At 53.8% G+C, this 21,711-nt stretch overlaps 1 protein-coding gene across 1 annotated transcript in view; it reads left to right on the top strand.

Annotated features, from left to right (window-relative positions):
* Positions 1–20,079, top strand: part of LOC104065362 (protein argonaute-1) — a 29,154-nt gene extending 9,075 nt beyond the window's left edge. Inside the window, exons 2-20 of the mRNA XM_054086668.1 lie at positions 1,690–1,873; positions 2,565–2,685; positions 2,795–2,976; positions 3,278–3,414; positions 4,080–4,214; positions 4,483–4,570; positions 5,791–5,938; positions 6,717–6,836; positions 7,938–8,060; positions 8,516–8,649; positions 9,906–10,090; positions 10,239–10,398; positions 10,703–10,793; positions 12,489–12,683; positions 12,799–12,933; positions 13,805–13,906; positions 15,054–15,253; positions 15,828–16,341; positions 17,894–20,079. Of these exons, the coding sequence (XP_053942643.1) occupies positions 1,690–1,873; positions 2,565–2,685; positions 2,795–2,976; positions 3,278–3,414; positions 4,080–4,214; positions 4,483–4,570; positions 5,791–5,938; positions 6,717–6,836; positions 7,938–8,060; positions 8,516–8,649; positions 9,906–10,090; positions 10,239–10,398; positions 10,703–10,793; positions 12,489–12,683; positions 12,799–12,933; positions 13,805–13,906; positions 15,054–15,253; positions 15,828–15,936 (2,549 nt within the window). The 3' untranslated portion in view covers positions 15,937–16,341; positions 17,894–20,079. The remainder of the gene's footprint in view (positions 1–1,689; positions 1,874–2,564; positions 2,686–2,794; positions 2,977–3,277; positions 3,415–4,079; positions 4,215–4,482; positions 4,571–5,790; positions 5,939–6,716; positions 6,837–7,937; positions 8,061–8,515; positions 8,650–9,905; positions 10,091–10,238; positions 10,399–10,702; positions 10,794–12,488; positions 12,684–12,798; positions 12,934–13,804; positions 13,907–15,053; positions 15,254–15,827; positions 16,342–17,893) is intronic.
* Positions 20,080–21,711: the final 1,632 nt, after the last annotated feature.

Genomic DNA, 21,711 nt, shown 5'->3' with positions numbered 1-21,711 from the left:
GTTGGAATTCACTGGAGGGGAAAATGCATGTGTCTGCAGGTCCCTGCTGCCAGAGCATCCAGGGAATTGCATCTCATTGAGGTTGCAGACCTGCAGCTCTGCCAGTAGAGCCAGAGCTGCTCTCCCAGCAGAGATGCCATGGGGAATGAGGTGCTGGAGCTATTCCTGGGCTGTATTTTCTCTCTGTGGAGCAGATGTGATCCCTCGCCTCCTCCCGCTGGGCAGAGCCGTCCCATTGTGCCGGCAGTGGCTTGTAAATCAGTGGGCAGGAGCCGTCCTGGCCGCTGGACAAAGGCTGCCAGGGCATCCTGGTGGGGTTTCCCAGAGCAGGACCACCACACAGAGGGAGCCTGCAAACCTCTTCCCTGCTAAAACTGACCCCAAGACAAAGAGGTGACATACTTGGAGGCCAGGGCTGGAGGAGGGGGTAGATTGCACCCACCAACGAGGTCGCTCTGCTTGTGGCAAAGCCCCTTGGCGGCGTTATGTGGGTGCTTTCTCCTTGGGTTTGCAGCAGCGTCCCGTTCCTCCTCTCCCCGTGACCCAGCAAGGCCCTTGGCGCTGTGGAGCTGTCAGACCTTGGCTATTTTTGGCGCTGCCCTTACAACAAAGTGCTCCGTGTGCCAGAGCCCAGCGTGGGTCGGCTTTGATGTCCCCATCGCTGCCGTGCAGTGGGGCAGGCAGCGCTTGGTCCTCTCTGTGCTTGTGGGTTGGCAAATGCTGTTGTACGGAGTGGGATGCTGGGAATGCCCAGAGAGATCCATGGACGGGGATTCCTCCCACAGGAACTGGGGAATCATAGAATCATGGAATGGGTTGGGTTGGAAGGGACCTCAAAGCCCATCCAGTTCCAACCCCTGCCATGGGCAGGGACACCTCCCACTGGATCAGGGGCTCCAAGCCCCATCCAACCTGGCCTGGAACCCCTCCAGGGATGGGGCAGCCACCACTGCTCTGGGCAATCTGTCCCAGGGCCTCCCCACCCTCACAGCAAAGCATTTCTCCGTAGGATCTCATCTCAGTCTCCCCTTTTTCAGCTAAAAAAAACATTTCCCCTTGTCCTGTCCTTGCACTCGCTGATCAAGAGGAAGGGATGGGCAAGAAAAACACACCACAGCGCTGGGAGGGCTGGCCTTGGTCTAAGTATATCCTCACTCATCCAGTGTGCCGATGTCTCCCAGACGCTGGCAGCGAAGGTTGCTGCTGTGCAGACCCTTGGCAGGGTCTCCACGTGCTTCTTAAAGCCCGGACTGGAGAGTTTCTGGCCACTGTGCTGGTTGTTTGTGTATTGCAAAGTTTCTTGTGCGAGACAGACCTTGAAGTGCAGCTTGGAGGCAACATCCTGGCCGATTTCAAAGCTCTTGGGACAGGCAACTTGGAGTCCCTTGTCCTGTCCTGCTCCCACATGTGGCCCTGGATGAGTTACTTTCCGTAAGGCAAAGTTATGGACAGTTTGACATCAGCACAGCAGGGTGGAGGACTTGGCCTTGCCCTTTGACCAGCTAGTGCCCAGGGAAGCCGTTCCCAGCTGTGCTGGTCTAAATTTTGCCACTACCACCTCCTGCCAGGAGCGTGAGGAGTGGGAGACCTCCTGTTTCAGTCTGTGGTGATGGAGAGCGCTGTATGTGTTCTGTCTATCTGAGCACAGGGTTCCCCCCGGCCCTCCTGACCTGTTTTCTCTCCTTACAGCTGCAGGCGCTTACCTGCCACCCTTGCAGCAGGTATTTCAAGCGCCGCGTCGGCCCGGGATAGGAACCGTTGGGAAGCCCATCAAGCTCTTGGCCAACTACTTTGAAGTGGACATTCCCAAGATTGATGTGTATCATTATGAAGTGGATATCAAACCCGACAAATGCCCACGCAGAGTCAACAGGTAAGGCAAGTATTAGAGGTTTTGGCACTCGTTTCCCACTTCCAGTTTCCTTGTGGAGCTTCCAAAAGTGCCTGTCTCCCTCTTCAGTGGTGGAAACCATCATGGGGACATGGTGGCAGGGGTCACAGCGCTGGCTCCTGCCCCTGACAGCCTTGGAGGTCCTGAACCTCCGCACGGTCCCCTGCTTCTTCAAAGCAGCTGTGCGATTTTGGCAGCAATCCCGTGTTTAAAAATAGCTGGCCCCAGACCTCAGGCCATCGTGTTCTTTTCTTTGTTATCCTTTTTGACATCCTCCTCGCTGCCCGTCCCCTCCTGCCCCAGCAGCTTGGGCAGCTCTGCACCCCGAAAGCCGGTGAGCAGAGGCGGTGGCTGCTGTGTCCCCTGCTCTCAGTGACCACAGGCCACCTGTTGCCCTCCTGGCGGGTTTGCAGCCAGCTCCGGTGGGTGCATGTTCCTGCCAACTGCGTAAACTTCTGCCGAGGATGATGTTCCAAGCCCCAGGGCCAGGTGTGTGGCTGTTTATCGGGGGCCCTTCTGCCCAGAGCGGTCTCAGCTCTGCTCCTGGGTGCCCTGCAGCTCAGAAGTGCCCTGGACAAGGACGCTGGGGACCAGGCAGGTCGCAGAAGGTGTCAGGCTGTAAAGAAACATGCAAAACAAACCTTCCCTTCTCTTCTCTTTCTTGCCTCTGTAGGGAAGTCGTGGAGTACATGGTACAGCACTTCAAACCACAGATCTTCGGCGACCGAAAGCCGGTCTACGATGGGAAGAAGAACATCTACACTGTCACGGCCTTGCCCATCGGAAACGAGCGGGTAAGAGGCGGTGGCGAGCATGACCTGCCTCGTGCCTGGGAAAAACCTATCTCCTCCCCTTGCGCCTGCAGGGATGCCGCAATCTCTTACCCTTCTCTTCTGCTCGCAGGTTGACTTCGAGGTGACGATCCCGGGGGAAGGCAAGGACAGGATATTTAAGGTCTCCATCAAATGGATGGCCATCGTGAGCTGGCGCATGCTGCACGAGGCCCTGGTCAGCGGGCAGATCCCTGTGCCCCTGGAATCTGTCCAGGCGCTGGACGTTGCCATGAGGCACCTGGCTTCCATGAGGTACCTGCACCCAGGGCGGGCAGGTGGCAGGGGCTGTGCCACGGGCACCGAGTGTACCAGGGAGGGGACCGGCTGCCCCTGGGAGGCTGTTGTGGCTGGAGCTGGCCCTGGCGGTCTTTTGGAGGAGGCAAAGGCCTGTGCGCTGCTTGGAGCCATTGCTCAGGATGCTCCTGCCCAGGGGATAAACGGGGTGAGGCAGCCGGCGGGGCGAATGATGGTTCAGAGGAGCTCAGGGGTGCTTTGTGGTCGCTGCCGGTGGGGCTGGCATGCACCATTTGATGCGATTTTCCATGGTTCCTAGGTACACTCCCGTCGGCCGCTCCTTCTTCTCCCCTCCCGAAGGTTATTACCACCCACTGGGAGGCGGCAGGGAGGTCTGGTTCGGTTTCCACCAGTCGGTCCGGCCTGCCATGTGGAAGATGATGCTCAACATTGATGGTGACGTTATTTTTCGTGCTGGGGAACTGCAGTGATGGGGCTGGGGGTGTGTCTCCGTCTGCAGGGAGAGAGCAGGGATGCATGGTGGGATTTGTGATGTGGTGATTCTGGCCCTCTACTTGGCTTTGGTGAGATCCCATCTGGAGTTCTGCACCCACTCTGGAGTTCTCAGCACAGGAAGGACACAGAGCTGTTGGAGCAAGTGCAGAGGAGCCTACGGAAATGATCCGAGGGCTGGAGCACCTCTGCTTATGAGGCCAGGCTGAGAGAGTTGGGGTTGTTCAGCCTGGAGAAGAGAAGGCTGGGGGAGACCTTAGAGCAGCTTCCAGTGCTGAAAGGGACTCCAGGAAAACTGGGGACAGACTTTTTAGCAGGGCCTGTTGTGACAGGACAAGAGGGAATGGTTTTAAACTAAAGTAGAGGAGATTCAGATTGGATATAAGGAAGAAATTCTGTACGGTGAGGGTGGGGAGGCCCTGGCACAGGTTGCCCAGCGAGACAGTGGAGGCCCCGTCCCTGGAAACGTTCAAGGTCGGGTTGGATGGGGCTCTGAGCAACCTGATGTGGTTAAAGCTGTCCCTGCTCCTTCAGGGGGTTGGACTGGATGGGCTGTAAAGGTCCCTTCCAACCCAAAGCATTCCATGATTCTGTTTTCTGTCCCGCAGTGTCAGCCACCGCCTTCTACAAAGCCCAACCCGTAATCGAGTTCATGTGTGAGGTGCTGGACATCCGGAACATCGACGAGCAGCCAAAACCCCTGACGGACTCACAGAGAGTGCGTTTCACCAAGGAGATCAAAGGTAGAGCCTGAAGGAGCGCTGGGGACCGTCCCCAGGCAGCTGCTGCCCCAGACACGGCCGTGGCGTGGTGCCCACCAGCCCCTGCAGCGAGGCGGGAGCGGTGGGGTTACCCATTTGAAATACCTTCCGGGGCCCCGTTGCCTTGTCGTGTGCTTCACAGGGCATTTGTAAACTGTTAATTATTTAAGGAAAGTGATAGTGGTGACTCAGGGAAGGTGGGCGAAGGGGAGTCGCTTCCGGTGACCGCTGTGTCTCTGTCTTGCACCAGGACTGAAAGTGGAGGTTACCCACTGCGGGCAGATGAAGAGGAAATACCGCGTGTGTAACGTGACCCGGCGGCCAGCCAGCCACCAGACGTAAGGCGGGTGGGAAGATGCCCTTGGAAAAATCCAAGCTGTTCTCCTTCTTAGCAGCTGCCAGCATAGTTAGGGAAAGCTGGACAGCAAAGTCCAACCTCTGCGATGGCGAGAGGAGATGTGCTGGTGCTCTGCCACGGTTTTGGGTGCAGCAGCTCACACAGCGAAGGCGAGCGGGAGGGTGGGAGCGCAGAGGATGCTTTGTCTGGCAGGCGGCGCGCTGCAGCGAGCAGGAGCTGACATGCTAAGAATTGTCCTAGATTTTACCTCCAGGTTTGATTTTCTTCTTTCTTAAAATAGACACTGCCAAAGCAGAAGTTTTGTCAGGGGATAAAAGCGATTCCCTGCCTAGGAATTATTTGCATGTGCCTGCGAGCAGCCTGGGCTTGGGCACCCCTCTGTATCGAGGGGCTGTCCTGCTCTCTGCATCCTGGGCTTCCTTTCCAGGGTTGCCCTCTCCCTCACCACAGCCCTGTTTCCTCGCTGCACAGCACCAGCTCCGAGTGTATCTTGCTGGGGTTCATGCATACATCCTGCTTCCCCCAAGCTCCAGCATCCCTGGGTCCCAGCCTTCAGGCTTGGCGAGTGCAGGAGGAATCTGACGCCTCGCCAGGGCGCTGGGGCTGGCTCGCCTGTCTAATTTTGGCTCCATAAGGAATATCAGGTCAATTCTTCATTTTCATGGAGCTCTTTCTGGAGCCGGGAACAGCTGGTGCAGGGTGAGGCTGGGTTTCACACGCTCCGGCTGCAAACAGTGTGACACATGTCAGTCCTGCCACTGGGAAGTTTGGGGACTCTGTTACTGTGGGTTTGAAGGGAGATGCACCCGCCTGCTCCCGTGCTCTGCTCCGTGCTGGGATAGGCTGAGGAATCTGCCTGGTGCTCCGCTCCCAGGGATGGCACCACACATGGAAGTCCTGAGCGCCAGCGTGCTGTGTTTATGTACCTGAGAGCGGCATGCATGGCATGTCCTGCAACAAACATTTGCCCTGATTAGCGGGATTAGTGAGGGAGAGCTTTATTTAGGGCCCACAGTCCCACACTGGGATCAGAGTATTCCTGACTCGAGTTCTGAAAATACCACTCTTGTGCTTTTTATTTTCGTTGATGGAGTGGGAGCCGACCAGATCCCTCTCCTTGCAGCCAGAGTAAGCAGTGCTTGAGCTCTGCAAGTGTCTGTTTTGAGGAGGCGCATCCTTCATGTCCTGCCTCTCTGCCAGGTTCCCCCTGCAGCTGGAGAGCGGTCAAACTGTGGAGTGCACAGTGGCTCAGTACTTTAAGCAGAAATACAACCTGCAGCTGAAATATCCGCACCTACCCTGCCTCCAGGTTGGCCAGGAGCAGAAGCACACGTACCTGCCCTTGGAGGTGAGTGTTGGCTCTGGGCTGTTGGGTGCTCTGGTACCACCTTCAGTTCTGAATCCCTCAGCACAGGGAGGACATGGAGCTGTTGGAGCGAGTGCAGAGGAGCCCATGGAGATGATCCGAGGGCTGGAGAACCTCCTGTGTGAGGGCAGGCTGAGAGAGTTGACATTGTTCAGCCTGGAGAAGAGAAGGCTGCGGGGAGACGTTAGAGCAGCTTCCAGTACAGAAAGGGGCTCCAGGAAAGCTGAGGAGGGGCTCTGGATGAGGGAGGGCAGGGACAGGACAAGAGGGAACAGTTTTGAGCTGAAAGAGGGGAGATGGAGATGAGATCTTGGGAAGAAATGCTTTGCTGTGCGGGTGGGGAGGCCCTGGAACAGGTTGCCCAGAGCGGTGGTGGCTGCCCCATCCCTGGAGGGGTTCCAGGCCAGGTTGGATGGGGCTTGGAGCCCCTGAGCCACTGGGAGGTGTCCCTGCCCATGGCAGGGGGTTGGAACTGCGTGGGCTTTAAAGTCCCTTCCAATCCAACCCATTCCATGATTCTATGATGTTTCTGTGTGACAATCTGCACAGCTGATGTGTCGTGGGTGCTGTTGCTGACCTGGCAAGAGCCACTTCTGGTGAGGGAAGGAGGAGTCTGTGCTCAAAAAATGCCATTTTCCTGCAGCTGCAGGCCCAGCTCCTCTGATTTAGGGCTGAACGCCGTGCCCGCGGGGCAGCTCAGCCGTGTCCCCTGTGTCATGCCTGTCCCTAATGCGTGGCTGCTGTCTCTTGTGCCGTACAGGTGTGCAACATCGTGGCCGGCCAGCGGTGCATCAAGAAGCTCACAGACAATCAAACATCAACTATGATAAAAGCAACGGCCAGGTCTGCCCCAGACAGGCAGGAGGAAATCAGTCGCCTGGTATGTGGCACGAGACACTGGGAGGGCTGGGAGGGATGGTGTCCAGGCTGCAGCTCTGCTGGTGGGTTGTGGCTTCATGTCTATGATGAACCTTGTGGTGGACCTGTTCCTCAGCTGCTCTGCGCTTGGGAGCTGTGACCTGCTCAGAAGATGCTGGTGGGGTTAATGGCTTGGTTTTATTACCCTCCTCTCACCAAATCCCTGGTCAGAGATGCCTGCATATGTGTAAGGGACACTTGCATAGAGAGCCCAGCTCAAAGCGACCGTGGAAACCCATGTGTGGCAAATACAGGTCCTTGCGCTGATGGAACCTGATCCAAATGGAGCTGGAACTAAAAATAGGAAAACAAATTAGAGGAATGACCCCAGCTGTGGGTGCACATGGGGACTGTGCATTGTGGGGCTGTGGTAGTGGTTTGCAGGTCACTGTGGGGCAAGCCAGGGCAACTCAGCCCTGCCCACGACTCGTTGATGATGCTGTCTTATGCAAACCAATGTCTCTGGGCTCTCTGAGACGGGGACATTTGGTATCCCTGCTGGGACTGGGTAAAGCTTTTAAACTGAAAGAGGGGAGATTGAGATGAGATCTTAGGCAGAAATGTTTTGCTGTGAGGGCGGGGAGGCCCTGGCCCAGGTTGCCCAGAGCAGTGGTGGCTGCCCCATCCCTGGAGGGGTTCCAGACCAGGTTGGATGGGGCTTGGAGCCCCTGATCCAGTGGGAGGTGTCCCTGCCCGTTGCAGGGGGTTGGAAATGCATGGACTTTGAGGTCCCTTCCAACCCAAACCATTCTGTGATATCAGTCTATGATATGACTTTTGAGAACAGTGTTTCACCAGTCTGAACCTTCCCACTGAAGCCTTAAATCCCCGGAGCAGCTCCGCTCTTGGTTGTGTTTGTCAATGCATTCAAAAATCAGGTCCCCCGTGGGTCAGTTTGGAGGATAGGGTCTGGCCCTGTCTGTTAAACCACTTTCTTTCCTTACGGAGAGAATTTCCGCTTTAAAGAACATGACTTCAGGTGCCCGTGCTTCCCGGCCGGCTGAAGCTGTGTGGAGTGCAGCACTTGGTCTCTCTTGTTCCATGCCCTTCCTTCCCTCTGCAGATGAAGAATGCCAGCTACAACTTGGATCCGTACATTCAGGAGTTTGGGATCAAGGTGAAAGATGACATGACGGAGGTGACAGGGAGGGTCCTGCCGGCACCCATCCTGCAGTACGGAGGCAGGGTAAGCGGCGCTGCTTTGGTCGTGTGCTGGGCCAACCTGTGGAGAGAGGTGCTGTCACACCAGGAAACGCTGTTCCTGAACAGAACTTGTGCTGCCTTTGGAATTATAGGGTAGAGCTTGAATTTTCTGTCAAGAGTGCCTTGGGTTTGGGTTTTTTGGGAGTAGAACCTTTGGAAAGTCTTAGCCAAGAGTCATTTGGTGACAAAATTGAGCTGCAGAGGAGAGGGCTGCTCAGGGCAAGGCAGCTCGGGTGAGTTTTCCATCACCTTTGAGGAGCTGAGATGTGGAATTGCCCATCACCGTGCACCCTGGCAGCCCAGGGAGTTGGCTGCAGCGGGGGTGAACGGTGTTGTGGTGGGAAGCGCAACCCTGGCAGGTGTGAGTGCTCGCCGGGGACTGCCGGCGCGGGGCTGGGCAGGACGCGGCAATGCTCTGATCGTCTGTTTGCCTTGCAGAACCGGGCCATTGCAACTCCCAACCAAGGCGTGTGGGACATGCGAGGGAAGCAGTTCTACAACGGCATTGAGATCAAAGTCTGGGCGATTGCTTGCTTTGCCCCGCAGAAGCAGTGTCGAGAGGAGGTGCTGAAGTAAGGAAAAGGGCAGCCCGTGCGGGTGGGATGATGTGAGGGAGTTGTAGCTCGTGGGGCGGCCACGGTGCTGCTCCCAGCCTGGCTTTGCACTTCCTTTGTCGTTGACGCTGAATTTGAATTGTTCATGGTGCAAATTTGATCTGGGTTCAGTTTGGGTCTTCAGTCTCGTTTCTATGAGTTTATCCAGAGTGCCTGAGTGTTTATCCTGGCTGCAAACAATCCCTGAGCCATCGCAAAGCCTGACAGGCTGGAGGAGCCCATCGGCACTCTAGCACGTGTGAGCTGGCAGTTGGGCACTCCTTGATGAGGTCTTTGCGTCGGGTGGCTGCGCTGTCGGGTGATACTCCCAGCCCTAAAGCTGGATTGAACTCTTCTAATGTAGAGATAGGGTTGTGAGGGATTTAGTTAACAGTTTCCCTATTACCCGATGTGAAATACTGTAATGGATGTAGGAAGCATCCTAACTTACCACAGGGTTTAATTACAGAGTAGTCTTAGTCTTTCTGAAAAGCTTTGGTAGAGCTTCTCTGCATCAGTTGCAAAGTGGCGCGGAGCAGGGACAGTTTATTTCATTTAAGGAAATGGCCACATTGGCTTTGGATTCTCCTGGGAATTCGGGTTTCTCCTGACCAAGAGTGAACACATCAAGGCAGGCACGTTGTGTGCCTTTTCTGAGTGTTTTGCACAGCTAATGTTTGAGATGGTTTGGAGCTACTTAGTGTCCACGTCTGCAATAACTGGGTCGAAGTGGGAGTGATGCCACACTCCTCCTGTGACTCCTTTGGGGCAGAGCTGGGCACCCCACGCTCTGCCTCTCCCTGCATCAAATTTATCCTTGGCAATCTATAAAAATCCGGAGTGTGACTGAGCATTTCATCCAGTTTGGTAAGTGAAGGCTTGTATCAGCTTTGCCAGTCACCTGGCCATCAGGTGCCCAGGCAGCTGCTCTGCTCCCCATTCTCCAGCTTCCGAACGGAGAACAGCTCGCAGCTCCCTCACAAGAGTCAATGCCGGGCTAGGAGGGCACCAAGAGGGGATGATTCTTCTCTAACATGTGTTGGTCTTGCATTTCGCCCACTGTGTGCTTGCTGGATGCTGTAAAACCGCAGGCGCAGTGACGTGATGTCCCCGTCTCCGTCCTGTGCTGCAGCGCTCCAGCCCCGGGTCCCCGTGCCTTGCTCGGTGGCCTGGCTGCGTGGCTGAGCTGCCGTGCGGGTGGGCTCGGGGCTCACAGCTTCTCCTCCCGGGCACAGGAACTTTACGGACCAGCTGCGCAAGATCTCCAAGGACGCAGGGATGCCGATCCAAGGCCAACCCTGCTTCTGCAAATACGCCCAGGGTGCAGACAGCGTGGAGCCCATGTTCAGACACCTCAAGAACACCTATTCAGGGCTTCAGCTCATCATTGTCATCCTGCCAGGGAAAACGCCGGTGTACGGTGCGTCTGGGGAAGAGGAGAGGGGCTTCACTCTGGCTCAGCAGGGCTGGCTCTGCTCCTCCCGCAGTGGTTTCTCTCCCTGTGTCCGAGGATGCTGCTGGGAGCCTCGCAGGTTGTCTGTGTGTTCATCTGCTTCCTCTGCCCACAGCCGAGGTGAAGCGCGTTGGGGATACCCTCCTGGGAATGGCCACGCAGTGCGTCCAGGTCAAGAACGTGGTGAAAACCTCCCCGCAGACTCTTTCCAACCTCTGCCTCAAGATCAACGTCAAGCTTGGTGGGATCAACAACATCCTTGTGCCTCACCAGCGGTTCGTACGGCCACTGTCTTTTGCATTTTGGGGCTTGTTTCCCAAGCGTCTGGTGGTGCTGCCCACCTGGTTCTACCTGGGGTACAGGGAGCCTGTGGGCTGCTGCGTGAAGCAGCCCTTTGAAACACTTCTGAGCTGTAGATTTGCAGCCTGTCTCGTCTTGTGAGGAGCTGTTGATGTGCCCAGGCCAGAGCTCAGATGTGGGAGGTGTCCTCTGGGTAATCCGCTCTCCTCTGTTGGGCTGCGCATCACCCTGAGGTGACCCCAAAACACTGACTGCTGCTTTCTCGTTTCTCCCCCCCAGCTCTGCTGTCTTTCAACAGCCGGTGATCTTCCTTGGGGCCGATGTCACTCACCCACCTGCAGGAGATGGGAAAAAACCCTCCATAACAGCTGTAAGTTCCTTGTCCGGGGCCAGGCTCGGTGCCCCAGGGGCTGTTTCACTGCTGTCCCCAAATGACACCCCTGTGGGTGGCCCTGCGCCCTGTCGTGTGTTCCAATCCTGCTGCTGGGACAGTGGGACCCAAATCCCTTCCTGCCTCTCTGCGGAGGAGCTGGGGTTTTGGGGAGCTGCCGGGAGAGCTGGCAGCTGCCAGCAGATGGGGCTCGTGACGTGCCGGACCCTGCGGGTGGATGGGGTGTGCGGGGAGCTCAGTGCAGCCACCCCCAAACATCCCCATCCCGCAGGGCAGCCCTGGCAGGGACATTTGCCAGCTGGGAGAGCTGGGCTTTGGAGATGGTGGGAGACCAGAGGGACTGGGCTTCTTCAGAGCCTTTTCAGGAGGAGGATTTGCCTTCCCCTCAAATGAATACGGAGCCTCCGTCGAGTGAAGTGCTGCTTGTCTGCCCCTGCGGCCAAACAGCAGCTCACACCCTTCTTGGGCTCTTAAGACGTTGCCGTGTGCTCATTGTGGTGAGGGAGAGTGTCGGGTTCTCGTAGCGTCCGTTTTAATTAAGCACATCAGCATTTTCCTATTAAGTTCTTAACTTTCCAGGACTCATAGCTCAGGTTTTCCTTGGCATGCAAATGCCTCATTGGAGGAGGATTTTTTTTCTTAATTAGAAGGGCTTGGGAAATGCTTTTGGCCGTTTGCTCTGGGTGTGGGTGGGACAGAACAGTCTGTTTCCTGGCGGCAGCTCTTCCACTCTAAAAACATTTTCTGTGGTTTTGTACACGACCACTGTGGGCTTTTGTGTTTTGGTTTTTTTTTAATTTTTATTAAAGATTTTTTGAAGCTGCAGGGGGGGAAAAGGATCGAGCCTTCATCTTGTCCTTGATCTTGTCCTTGGTGCATTGTTAACCAAACAGTAGAAGGGTGTCTGTGGCTGAGGCCAAGGGAAACAGTACTCTTGAGTGCATCAGCTCCAGCAGTGCAGCCCAGACCCCAAAGCTCCGTTGGGGAAGCAAAAGTGAAACCTGCACAGGAGGCATAGAATCATAGAATCATAGAATCATAGGCAGATGCTCGGTGCAAGCATTGCCCTGGTTTGGTCACCTTTTTGAGCAACCAAGGCAGGCGGGGATTTGTGCCACAGCCAGAGAGGTGAGGACTGATGGAGAGCAGAGCTCCCTGGCATCGCAGCGATTGAGACCTCTGTCACGGCAAGCACAGGTTGGGGTTTGTACCCCGGGGGTGTCATTGCCCTGACTAAAACAGGGCTTGGGATCACAGAGTCCTTTGTGGAAGCCACAAATATCTGAGGAACGGAGGGAAAAAGGCTTACACAGGCGGAAAGGGCAGCATCGCTTTCTGCTCTTCTATGGAGCAAGAGGATGAAACGGGGGCAGAGCAGCAGCAACCCCTGCAGGCACGTTGCTCAGTGGCACTGGTCAACTTGTCCCACTGGAAATTCCCATAAACACCCCAAGGGGAACGGCAAAGGATGGAACCAGGATGTGGCCATGACCAGGGATGTCCTCTTTGGGTGCTGGTTGTCTGCTCAGTTTTTGCTGTCCCGTGTGTGAACTTGGGGTGCTCTGCCCACTGCCAGCTGGGGGTGCTGGGAGCAGGTGGAGGCTTGGAGTATCCCACATCCCCTCTGTTCTTCTGGTTGTAATGCGTGGGCCTGGCCCGTCTCTGTCACTGCAGGTTGTGGGCAGCATGGACGCCCACCCCAGCCGGTACTGTGCCACGGTGCGCGTGCAGCGTCCTCGCCAGGAGATCATCGAGGACTTGTCCTACATGGTGAGGGAGCTCCTCATCCAGTTCTACAAATCCACCCGTTTCAAACCCACCAGGATCATCTTCTACCGCGACGGCGTTCCCGAGGGGCAGCTCCCTCAGGTGAGGACCCGTCTGCCACCAGGGCTTCACTGGGTCCCGTGGGGTTCCTTTAGAGTGCACGGGGACAGCTGCATGCTGGCGTGTCCCCTCACTCTGCCTGCCCTCGTCTCTCCAGATCCTTCACTATGAGCTCCTAGCAATCCGAGATGCCTGCATCAAACTGGAAAAGGATTACCAGCCTGGCATCACCTACATCGTCGTCCAGAAAAGGCATCACACCCGTCTCTTCTGCGCAGACAAGAATGAGAGGGTGAGCGCCGCGGAGTGCCAGGGCTGGAGGCGGCTGCTTCATCCCCAGCCCTGAGGAGGAGCCAGCTCTGCCTTTGCCGAGGGGAGAGCTCGCCGCTGGCAGGCAGAGCGCTCTTTCTCGATTAGAACATGCTGCTGGGTTGACTCCCACATCCGTGTGGATTAGGCTGCTTCTAGAAAGCCAGCCAGCTGTTTGCTGTTATTATAGGTTACTGGGTGCTGATGATCCTGGTGGCTCTCCTGAAATAGCCTCTGTCGGCGTGAAAACATCTGGTGTTTTGGCGGTAGCTGCAGCCGCTGACGTGACAGGATGAATAACCCCCTGCTTGCTCACAGCTTGTTCCCGTGTGCTGTGCAGCAGCGCTGGTTGCTGTTGCTTTTCCTAGATTTGATCTGAATTGAGTGGTTAGATGTAATCTGACCAGATCCTGGCTTTACCTGACCGTGAAGACTTAATCCTAGGAACTGAGGACAGTTCTTGATCAGGGTGCAAATCTCAAGTACCTCATGGCAGAAACTAAAGCTTCTGCTCTCTGCAGAGATCCCTGAGCTATACTCACTTAATCCTCATTCCAGTGGCCAGCCCTCACCTTGCTGACTTCCCTTCTGATGCCGGTTGCTCCATCTCCCTGTCGTGCCTGGTGTTGGTGCTTGCAGAAAATGCCAGTGAGGCTGTTCGTGCTGGGAGCAGAGCGGATGGGCTGCTCCTGTCCCCCGTTCACGGTCACTTTGGGGGCAGCTCTGCATGGTGCTCTCAAACAGCTGCCAAGATGAGGACCCTGTGCTGCGGCGCTGGTGCAGGGCGGGTGCGCTGGGCAGCTGGAAATAACTGAACTCTGCACTGCCTGGATCTCTCTTTCTATTCCTTCTAGATTGGGAAGAGCGGGAACATCCCAGCAGGAACAACAGTGGACACTAATATCACCCATCCCTTTGAATTTGACTTCTACCTGTGCAGTCATGCAGGCATTCAGGTACGGTGCTGTAGAGGTGGCGGCTGCGATGTTGCCGCTTTCCTTCAGCTCTTGTTGTGGTCTGTGCTCTCGTGTGTCAGACTCTGCCGCAGCCTCCATCCGGCACCAGAGATGGGGGCACTTTGGTCCAGGCTGCCACTGCAGTGGCTTGAGGAGCAGATGCCGGGATGGAACTGCTGCTGCTGGAGAAGAGAAGCTCCAGGGAGAACTTAGAGCAGCTTCCAGTGCTGAAAGGGGCTCCAGGAAAGCTGGGGAGGGGCTCTGGATCAGGGAGGGCAGGGACAGGACAAGGGGGAAAGGCTTGAAGCTGAAAGAGGTCAGATGGAGATGGAGATGAGATCTTGGGCAGAAATGTTTTGCTGTGAGGGCGGGGAGGCCCTGGAACAGGTTGCCCAGAGCAGTGGTGGCTGCCCCATCCCTGGAGGTGTTCAAGGCCAGGTTGGATGGGGCTTGGAGCCCCTGAGCCAGTGGGAGGTATCCCTGCCCGTGGCAGGGGGTGAGACTGGATGGGCTTTGAGGTCCCTTCCCGAACCATTCTATGTTTCTGTGTGGCAAGTACTCAATTTTTCTCCCAGAACCAAGGATCTCTCCTCAGAGATTTTCCTCCTTCCGAGTGGCCAATTCAGCAGCTTTGTCAGCTGGTGTGTGAGCGTGCTGGGCTCGCTGGGGCTCCTGGTCGTCAGCAGGGACCTGTTGTCTGGCCGGGAGCGGGAGAGCTGGGGCCAGCTGTCCCTGGAGCTGCCCGCTTTGCAGCTGCCTGTCTTCAAGCAGCCAAGATGAGTCAGAAAGTGTGCTGAAAAAAATGCACTCATTTAATCTACAGCTGCTTCCAAAGGGGAAGCTTTTGGGTTTCCTTTCCCTCTGCAAGGACAGCAGGGAGCTGGCCTGGATGGCTGCGAAGCCGTTGTGATATGCGATGCAAGGTGTGGTGTCAGGAGTCTGGGGCGGCAGCGTTAGTGCTGGTTTACACCTTAGTGCTGAGGACTTTCTGCCTGGCGGTGTCTGTGCATGTGTGAGGTTTTCAAATCAGGAAAGCACGGGCATCTCTCCTGCCCAGGCTTCTGCTGGGTGGTTTGGATCAGGGAGGGGGGTGATGAGGATACGAGGAGCTGCCTACACCTCTCATGCTGCCCCCGCTCCTTCCCAGGGGACGAGCCGGCCGTCCCATTACTACGTGCTCTGGGATGACAACCGGTTCACCGCAGATGAGCTGCAGATCCTCACGTACCAGCTGTGCCATACCTACGTGCGCTGCACGCGCTCCGTCTCCATCCCGGCCCCAGCCTACTACGCCCGATTGGTGGCATTCCGAGCGCGGTACCATCTCGTGGACAAGGAGCACGACAGGTGACAGGGCTCTTCCTGCAGTCCTGGGGGGACAATCCCGGGGACGGAGAGGGGTGTTTGGAAGTGCTTGTGTCCGAGCAGTGCTGCAGCAGAGTCTTTCCAGGGGAGACCTGCACGTAGCTGCATCCTCTTAGATGACAGCCTAGGGAGAACTGGAGGTAAAGGAGGGTTAAATCCCATCCTGAGCTCGTCCTGGGCCTGGAGGAGCATCCCTGGAGTGTCTGAGCGTTAGCATGCACCTTGAGGTGCTGGAGTTGGACAGTAGGAAAAGGTTCTTCCCCCAGAGGTGCAGGAGCACTGGAACAGCTCCCAGAGAAGCAGGTACAGTGCAGAGCCTGACGGTATTCCAGAAGCCTTTGGCCAACACCCTCATGGTGTAAATGTTGGGGGTGCCCTGTGCAGGGACAGGAGCTGGACTCCGTGATCCCTGTGGGTCCCTTCCAATTCAGGACATTCTAGGATTCTTGTGTGAATCCCTGCAGTGCCAGGCATCCCCGTGTGTGGCATTGAGAGCGCTCACGGACCCTCATCTCCAAGGGGAATCCAAATTAATTACGGTTTCCTTGATTTTCAGTGGCGAGGGCAGCCATATATCTGGACAGAGCAACGGCAGAGACCCCCAGGCCTTGGCGAAGGCTGTGCAGGTTCATCAGGACACTTTACGTACCATGTACTTTGCTTGAAAGCCTAACTTTTGTTACCTCACTCAAGAAAGCTTTCAGATTTGTAGGAGCCATACAAAAAAAAAGGAAGCATTGGGACAACCTTGGTTTTTTTTTTTTCCAATGAGAAATCACTGCAGGGCAGGCAGCGTCGGTTCGAGGCAGGAGACCAGCACCACGGGACAGAAACATCCAACACCTCCGTAGGATTGGAAGAGAACGATGATGATGATTATTATTATTATTATTTTTTAAGTTTCTTCTGGCTTTGCAAAATTTTTGACCTGACCAAACACATGAAAGGCATTCAAGGAAGGGATATAACTTCCCGGGAGGCGGAAGCAGGTTTTCATTTTTAAGATGCAATACTCTAGACTGCTGACTGTGACGTGACCGATGCGGTCCTCCGTTGCCCGCCGGGCGCTGGTAGGTATTTTTGGGGTGGGGGGGAAAGGTGATGGGGGGGAGGGAATTTTTAGAGCCTTAAAACAGAAAACTAGATTTATAAAACTAATATTTTAGACTATGAGATGCTTTAATGGGTTCAAGGGGAAAAAAAACCAACTAGTTTATAGGAGAATTCTAACACTAACAGTTCCCCGCGCCCCCGATAATCCCCCCCTGTACGATGTAAGGCACCCTAGCACTTAGCTCGGAAAACTGTCTTCCTCGCGTTCAAAGCTAGTTTAGCTGCTGCCACTTGAAGCAACAGTCACAGACTTTGCCATGGGTGAGTGCCTTACTACGATGCTGCAAAATTCCCATGTTTTTAATCTCGTAAGGAGGATAGGAACCTTGTCTGGATGGCGGTCCCTATTTTCCATCGGAAGGAGTTCAATTCCTATGGTCCTAAGTTGCAGTTTGTGTTCGATCACGACCTCATGGTGGTTAAACTCCAATGCACTTTCATTTTAGGGCGCGTTTAATGGCTGCTGACCCAGTTTTGTTTCCAATGTTACTACTTGTTATTTAAAACTGTTTCTGACAAATGGGGACATCTCCATCCCATGAGGACAGAAATCACTATCGATTTTTGATTTTTTTTTTCCTTTTTTTCTTCTTTCTTTTTTTTTTTTTTTCCTGAATTTGTATGACGGACACCGGGATTTTTTTACTAAACATTATTTTTATACGATACTGAGTCTGTTGCCAAAACACACGAGTCATTAACACTCCGAGTTTACATCACGGCACCTCCTGAGGCTTGTGCGCTCACGCCAGAGATCTCTAACGTGTCCTGTCCGATGACTGTTACCCGCCGCAGGGTCCTCCTCGGCGCCCGGCTCTGTGTGCGTTCAGCACACGTCTGCCCAACTCGGCTGCTTTCCGAAGCACCGCGATCGATCCCTGACTCCAGCACTCCCCAATCCGTCACCCTCTCTGCTGCTAGGTTTTGCTGCTCTTTGTGTCGTGGTGTCACTGATCTCATGCACAGGGTTTTTTTTATTCTGAAAGCACACCAGGTTTGTTCCTTAGTGAGAATGATGAAATCCTTGTTATTGTCATGGGGGAAACTCCTCCTGCTTTGTGTTTGTAACAGGAAAAAAAGCCTTTTTTTCCAACAAGTACCGTAGCAACTGCTTTTCGGAGTCGTTTTGCTGCACGGAATGATCGTTACGCACAGTGGGGCAGTGGCAGCAACTCATTCCCTGCATAATGTGGGCAGATTATCCAGGGTTTTCTTACATGAAAGTGTGCGCAGCGCTTCCTAGGAGAGAAAAAATGATGCGCACACTCCTCCCAGGCTCTCGAAGGGCAGCGCGCTCTTGTCGTTTCACTGCCAGCCGGGAACCGTTTCCGAGGCAGACCCACCGCAAGCGCTGCCCCTGGTCAGTACGTGTGGGTAGAAGCACACCTTTCCATTTTATACGCTCTGACGTTCAACCTTGCCTTCGTGAAAACCCCATTGCTCGTGTCGAGCCCCTGATCTGTCCTCACACCTGGAATTCACTCCACCTGTTTTCTTTTTCTTTGTGAGAAATGAAGACATCAATATGCTATGCAAACTAAGTGCTGAGCCCACTGCTGTCACGTGTTGTGAAGACCCTACGTTTAGCACAGTCCTCTTTGTCCTCAAGACTCCAGTATTTGGTCCTTCTTCTCCTTCGCACCTTGTGTTGACCTCCACTGCTGTATATCCGCAAGGTGACGGGGAGGAGACCAAGAACTATTCATGGTCAGTAGGTAGGGAACTCTTAGGAAGGCTTTTAGAGAGTAGGGAATGCATCAACACTAACGTCAACATGAGAAGCCTACATTCCTATACACAAGTGCCTGCATAGTGACACAAATTCAGCACCTCTCCATCCCATCCTCAGAACTCTGGCTTGGGTTCATTGAAAGCAAAAGGATCTCAGAGGGCGTTAGAAAGCCCCTCGTTAAGAATAAAACCAGGGTTGAGGTCAAGGTTCTCTCTGCAAATCCGTTTGTTCACCAGCATTACAGCGGGCAGCACCCGGCTGCTGCTCTGCAGCGAGGGGCAAAGGTATTTTGGTTTCTAAGTTTTTATTTTAGTGTTTTAGTTGGGTCTAGAATTCCGAGATGTCTTTTAGTAGCTGTGGCATAGCGCGTGTGCCATTTTTAACCATTTGAAAAGAGATAGTGTGGGCATTTACAGAAACAGCTTGTCGCTCTGTAACGATTTTTTTTTTAACCTCGAGACTTGAAATGTAAAATGGACCTTTAAGATTTGCACTCATTTGTAAGGTGGCTGTTCATAGAAAACTATGAATGAAGACTCGCTGATGTAGCACCTACTTTTAACAGCAATTTTAACTACACAAAAGCTTCACAGCTTCTGAAACTCTCAGCTGTTGACTTGCAGATCGCGTTCTGCCCTTATTTCACCCTCTGCGTTGGGTTTTCATGGTTTTGAATCAATCCAAAAGCCAAACTCAGTAGCTGCTGTACCCTCGAGACCCTGTTTCCATGTTGAAGACATTTAGGAGGGGTTTGAGCTACCCGCATGTTTTGTATCATGGACTATGCACCGTACCTTCTATGTGGCTCCGGCATCCAGCATTTCCACTCTGTTCTTGTCCGAGATACAAATGAATAACTGCATGTTGAGGTGCTGTGCATTTTGCTCCCCATAGCGGATAGGTGTTAACCCAGAGACATATCAGGACTTGTCGTTAGCCACAAATCTCGCCCCCCTCCGGACATCGCGAATGGCTCCGAGTCTCTGCCTTCTCCACGCACATGTGTTCCTTCCGCAACTGGAACCACCGCCAGGTGCATGCAGTTTTGTGGGAAGAGGAGTAATTTCCATTTACCCATCAGTTGTGGGATGCTGTTTGTTTCCCTTAGCTGATATCTGAGCAGGGTGGGGGGCAGAGCCGCCCTCTCCCCCAGCTGCTGGGGGCGGCTCGGGAGGGGAGGTCTGGTGTTTGCAAGCGTACGACCCAACGTCTGGTGTCAAAAAAAAGCCCAACGTTGCCTCGCGGAAGGTTTTCTTCTTGGAAAATTAGCGTGAAATAAAAGAATGTGATCCTTTTGGAAAGGGAAGCCAGGCAGCAGGACAGCAATAAATATGTGAAATTCATATCTTTGCCTGAGTGATTTGCACTTCAAGTTGTGAAAGAAAATTTCTGGGACTCCAGTGCTTTTGTGTTTGGTTTCAAGCCCCTTTCGTACCTCCTTTCTATGAGCAAGTGTTGAACTGTACACGGGGGTTTCGCAGGATGCTCCGTTTGGGTTGTTGTTTTTCTTGTGGGTTTGTTTTCTTTTGCTTTAGCTTGAGCTCTGTGCAGTCCCTTCATTAGGCAGACGTGAGCGGTTGATGTACAGTACTTACGGAACGAGCAGCAGCACAAAACTTATTTTATTAAGAAAATATGGCTTATATTTTAAAGGTCGAATACCAGTTTTGTTTTGTATGCGTGGAATTGAGACCGGTAAAGAGTAACAAAATCCTTGGATCAGGCCAAAAGAAAATACTGTAAGATCATAACCACCTCGTTATTAAAGAAACCGGTATGATTAAAGAGCTTCAGCACATGGGATTTGTATTCGGTTTGAGTTGATTTGATTGCCTTTGTGGGGGTTTATTTTGTTGCCTCGGTCCTGGTTTTTGCTTGCAACTCTGACTTTGCAGTCCCAGTGTCTGTTACCCTGTAACTGTTGGCAGAAGACCTAAATAAAAGCAATGTGATGATGTCGGGGTGCCACTCCTGAGTCGGATTGCGTGGGGAAGGAAAGGGGACACGCGTAGTCCTGGCCGCCCACCCGAGAAGGGCGTGGGGAGCAGTGGGGAAATGCTGACCGCAGCTGAGTGGCATCTAATGCTGCAGAGGATCCAAAAGCCCTCAGACTTCAATTTAATAAGAGAGACACTTAAATGATCGAATGGCATCAGTCCGAGAACTGTTTAAGCTCCTTGGGGTATTGGAAGCATACATCAAAATGAAGAGGTCACAAAGATGATCTGAGATGTCCCCCTCCTATGTGAAGAGAGAGTTGAGGTTGTTCAGCTTGGAGAAGGCTCTGGAGAAGCCTTAGAGCAGCTTCCAGGACTGGAAGGGACTCAGGAAAGCTGGGGAGAGGCTCTGGATCAGGGAAGGCAGGGAGAGGACAAGGGGAACAGTTTTCAGCTGCAAGAGGGGAGATTGAGAGATCTTAAGAAGAAATGTTTTGCTGTGAGGGTGGTGAGGCCCTGGCCCAGGTTGCCCAGGGAAGCTGTGACTGCCCCATCCCTGGAGGGGTTCCAGGCCAGGTTGGATGGGGCTCGGAGCCCCTGATCCAGTGGGAGATGTCCCTGCCCATGGCAGGGGTGGAACTGGATGGGCTTTAAAGTCCCTTCCAACCCAAACCATACTGTGATTTGATGATAAAATGTGCTGCTTCTCCAGCTCTGTTCCATGCTTTGGGGGCTGTAAAAGGCTCCAAAGTTCTTTAGGGACAGATTTCAGACTTTTTGGATGGGGGTTAAACTTGATCCTCTGAGTTTTTGTCATGTTTTCCTTTCCCCAGCTTTGGAATCCCTTGCAAATGTCCTGCAGCTTATGGCTGTTTTGGGGCCCAGCACTGGAGGCTGCCTGCCATTCTCTAAATTCTTTGGATCTTTACCTTGCAGATGTGTATCCCTGTACCTTTTGATGATGAATTATTTAGTGGTTGAGCTCTCTGGGTTTTTGAATAATGCTAAGGAATTTTAAGGAAGCACTTGCTAATGCTCACCAGCTATTTTTCTTGAACTGTAGCACGCAGAATGCTCCTGTGGGACTGAGAGCTGTGGACTCTGCACGCATCCTTCTTCTGGTTTTAAGATTTTATCACCTTTCTGAATGAGCCCTACTACATAACAGGCATCTTTTGCAGTTCTGAGGGGGCTGTTTCGGTAAAAGAGGTACGACAGAAAATCGTGCCTTGTGCAGCAGGGTCTGAAGCCCTGGAAAACAGATCGGACGCCTTGGTGTCAGGTGTTGGGTTGGCATTTGAGTCCTGGCCCTCGGTTCCAGTTACAGTGCAGAACCAGAGGGCTTGTACGCTTCTGAAGCATGCGAGTTGGGCAGAGATGCCTCCCTCTGCCATATCTGCTTGATCTTGGTGATCGCGTTTCCCCTCCCGTCTCAGGATTCCGTTTCATCAGGAAATCATTGAGTAGTTCAGTGTTTATTTGGAATCTTCGCTGTGTAAAGCCGATACCTGGCTTTACACTTTAAGACTAACGTCACTGGCAGTCTCCAGGCTGATTGTTGTCGATTCTGAAATCTGGATTATGAATCCCAAACTCCCTTTATGCTGGTCTGAAGCTCCAGTCCTTCCAGTGATGCCCCTCCTGCTGTTTGGCCAGGG

This window comes from Cuculus canorus, chromosome 22 (genome assembly GCF_017976375.1).
Source record: "Cuculus canorus isolate bCucCan1 chromosome 22, bCucCan1.pri, whole genome shotgun sequence".
Taxonomy (NCBI): Eukaryota; Metazoa; Chordata; class Aves; order Cuculiformes; family Cuculidae; genus Cuculus; species Cuculus canorus.
Note: the sequence above shows the minus strand (reverse complement) of the source record. Positions and strands in the feature narration are given on the sequence as shown.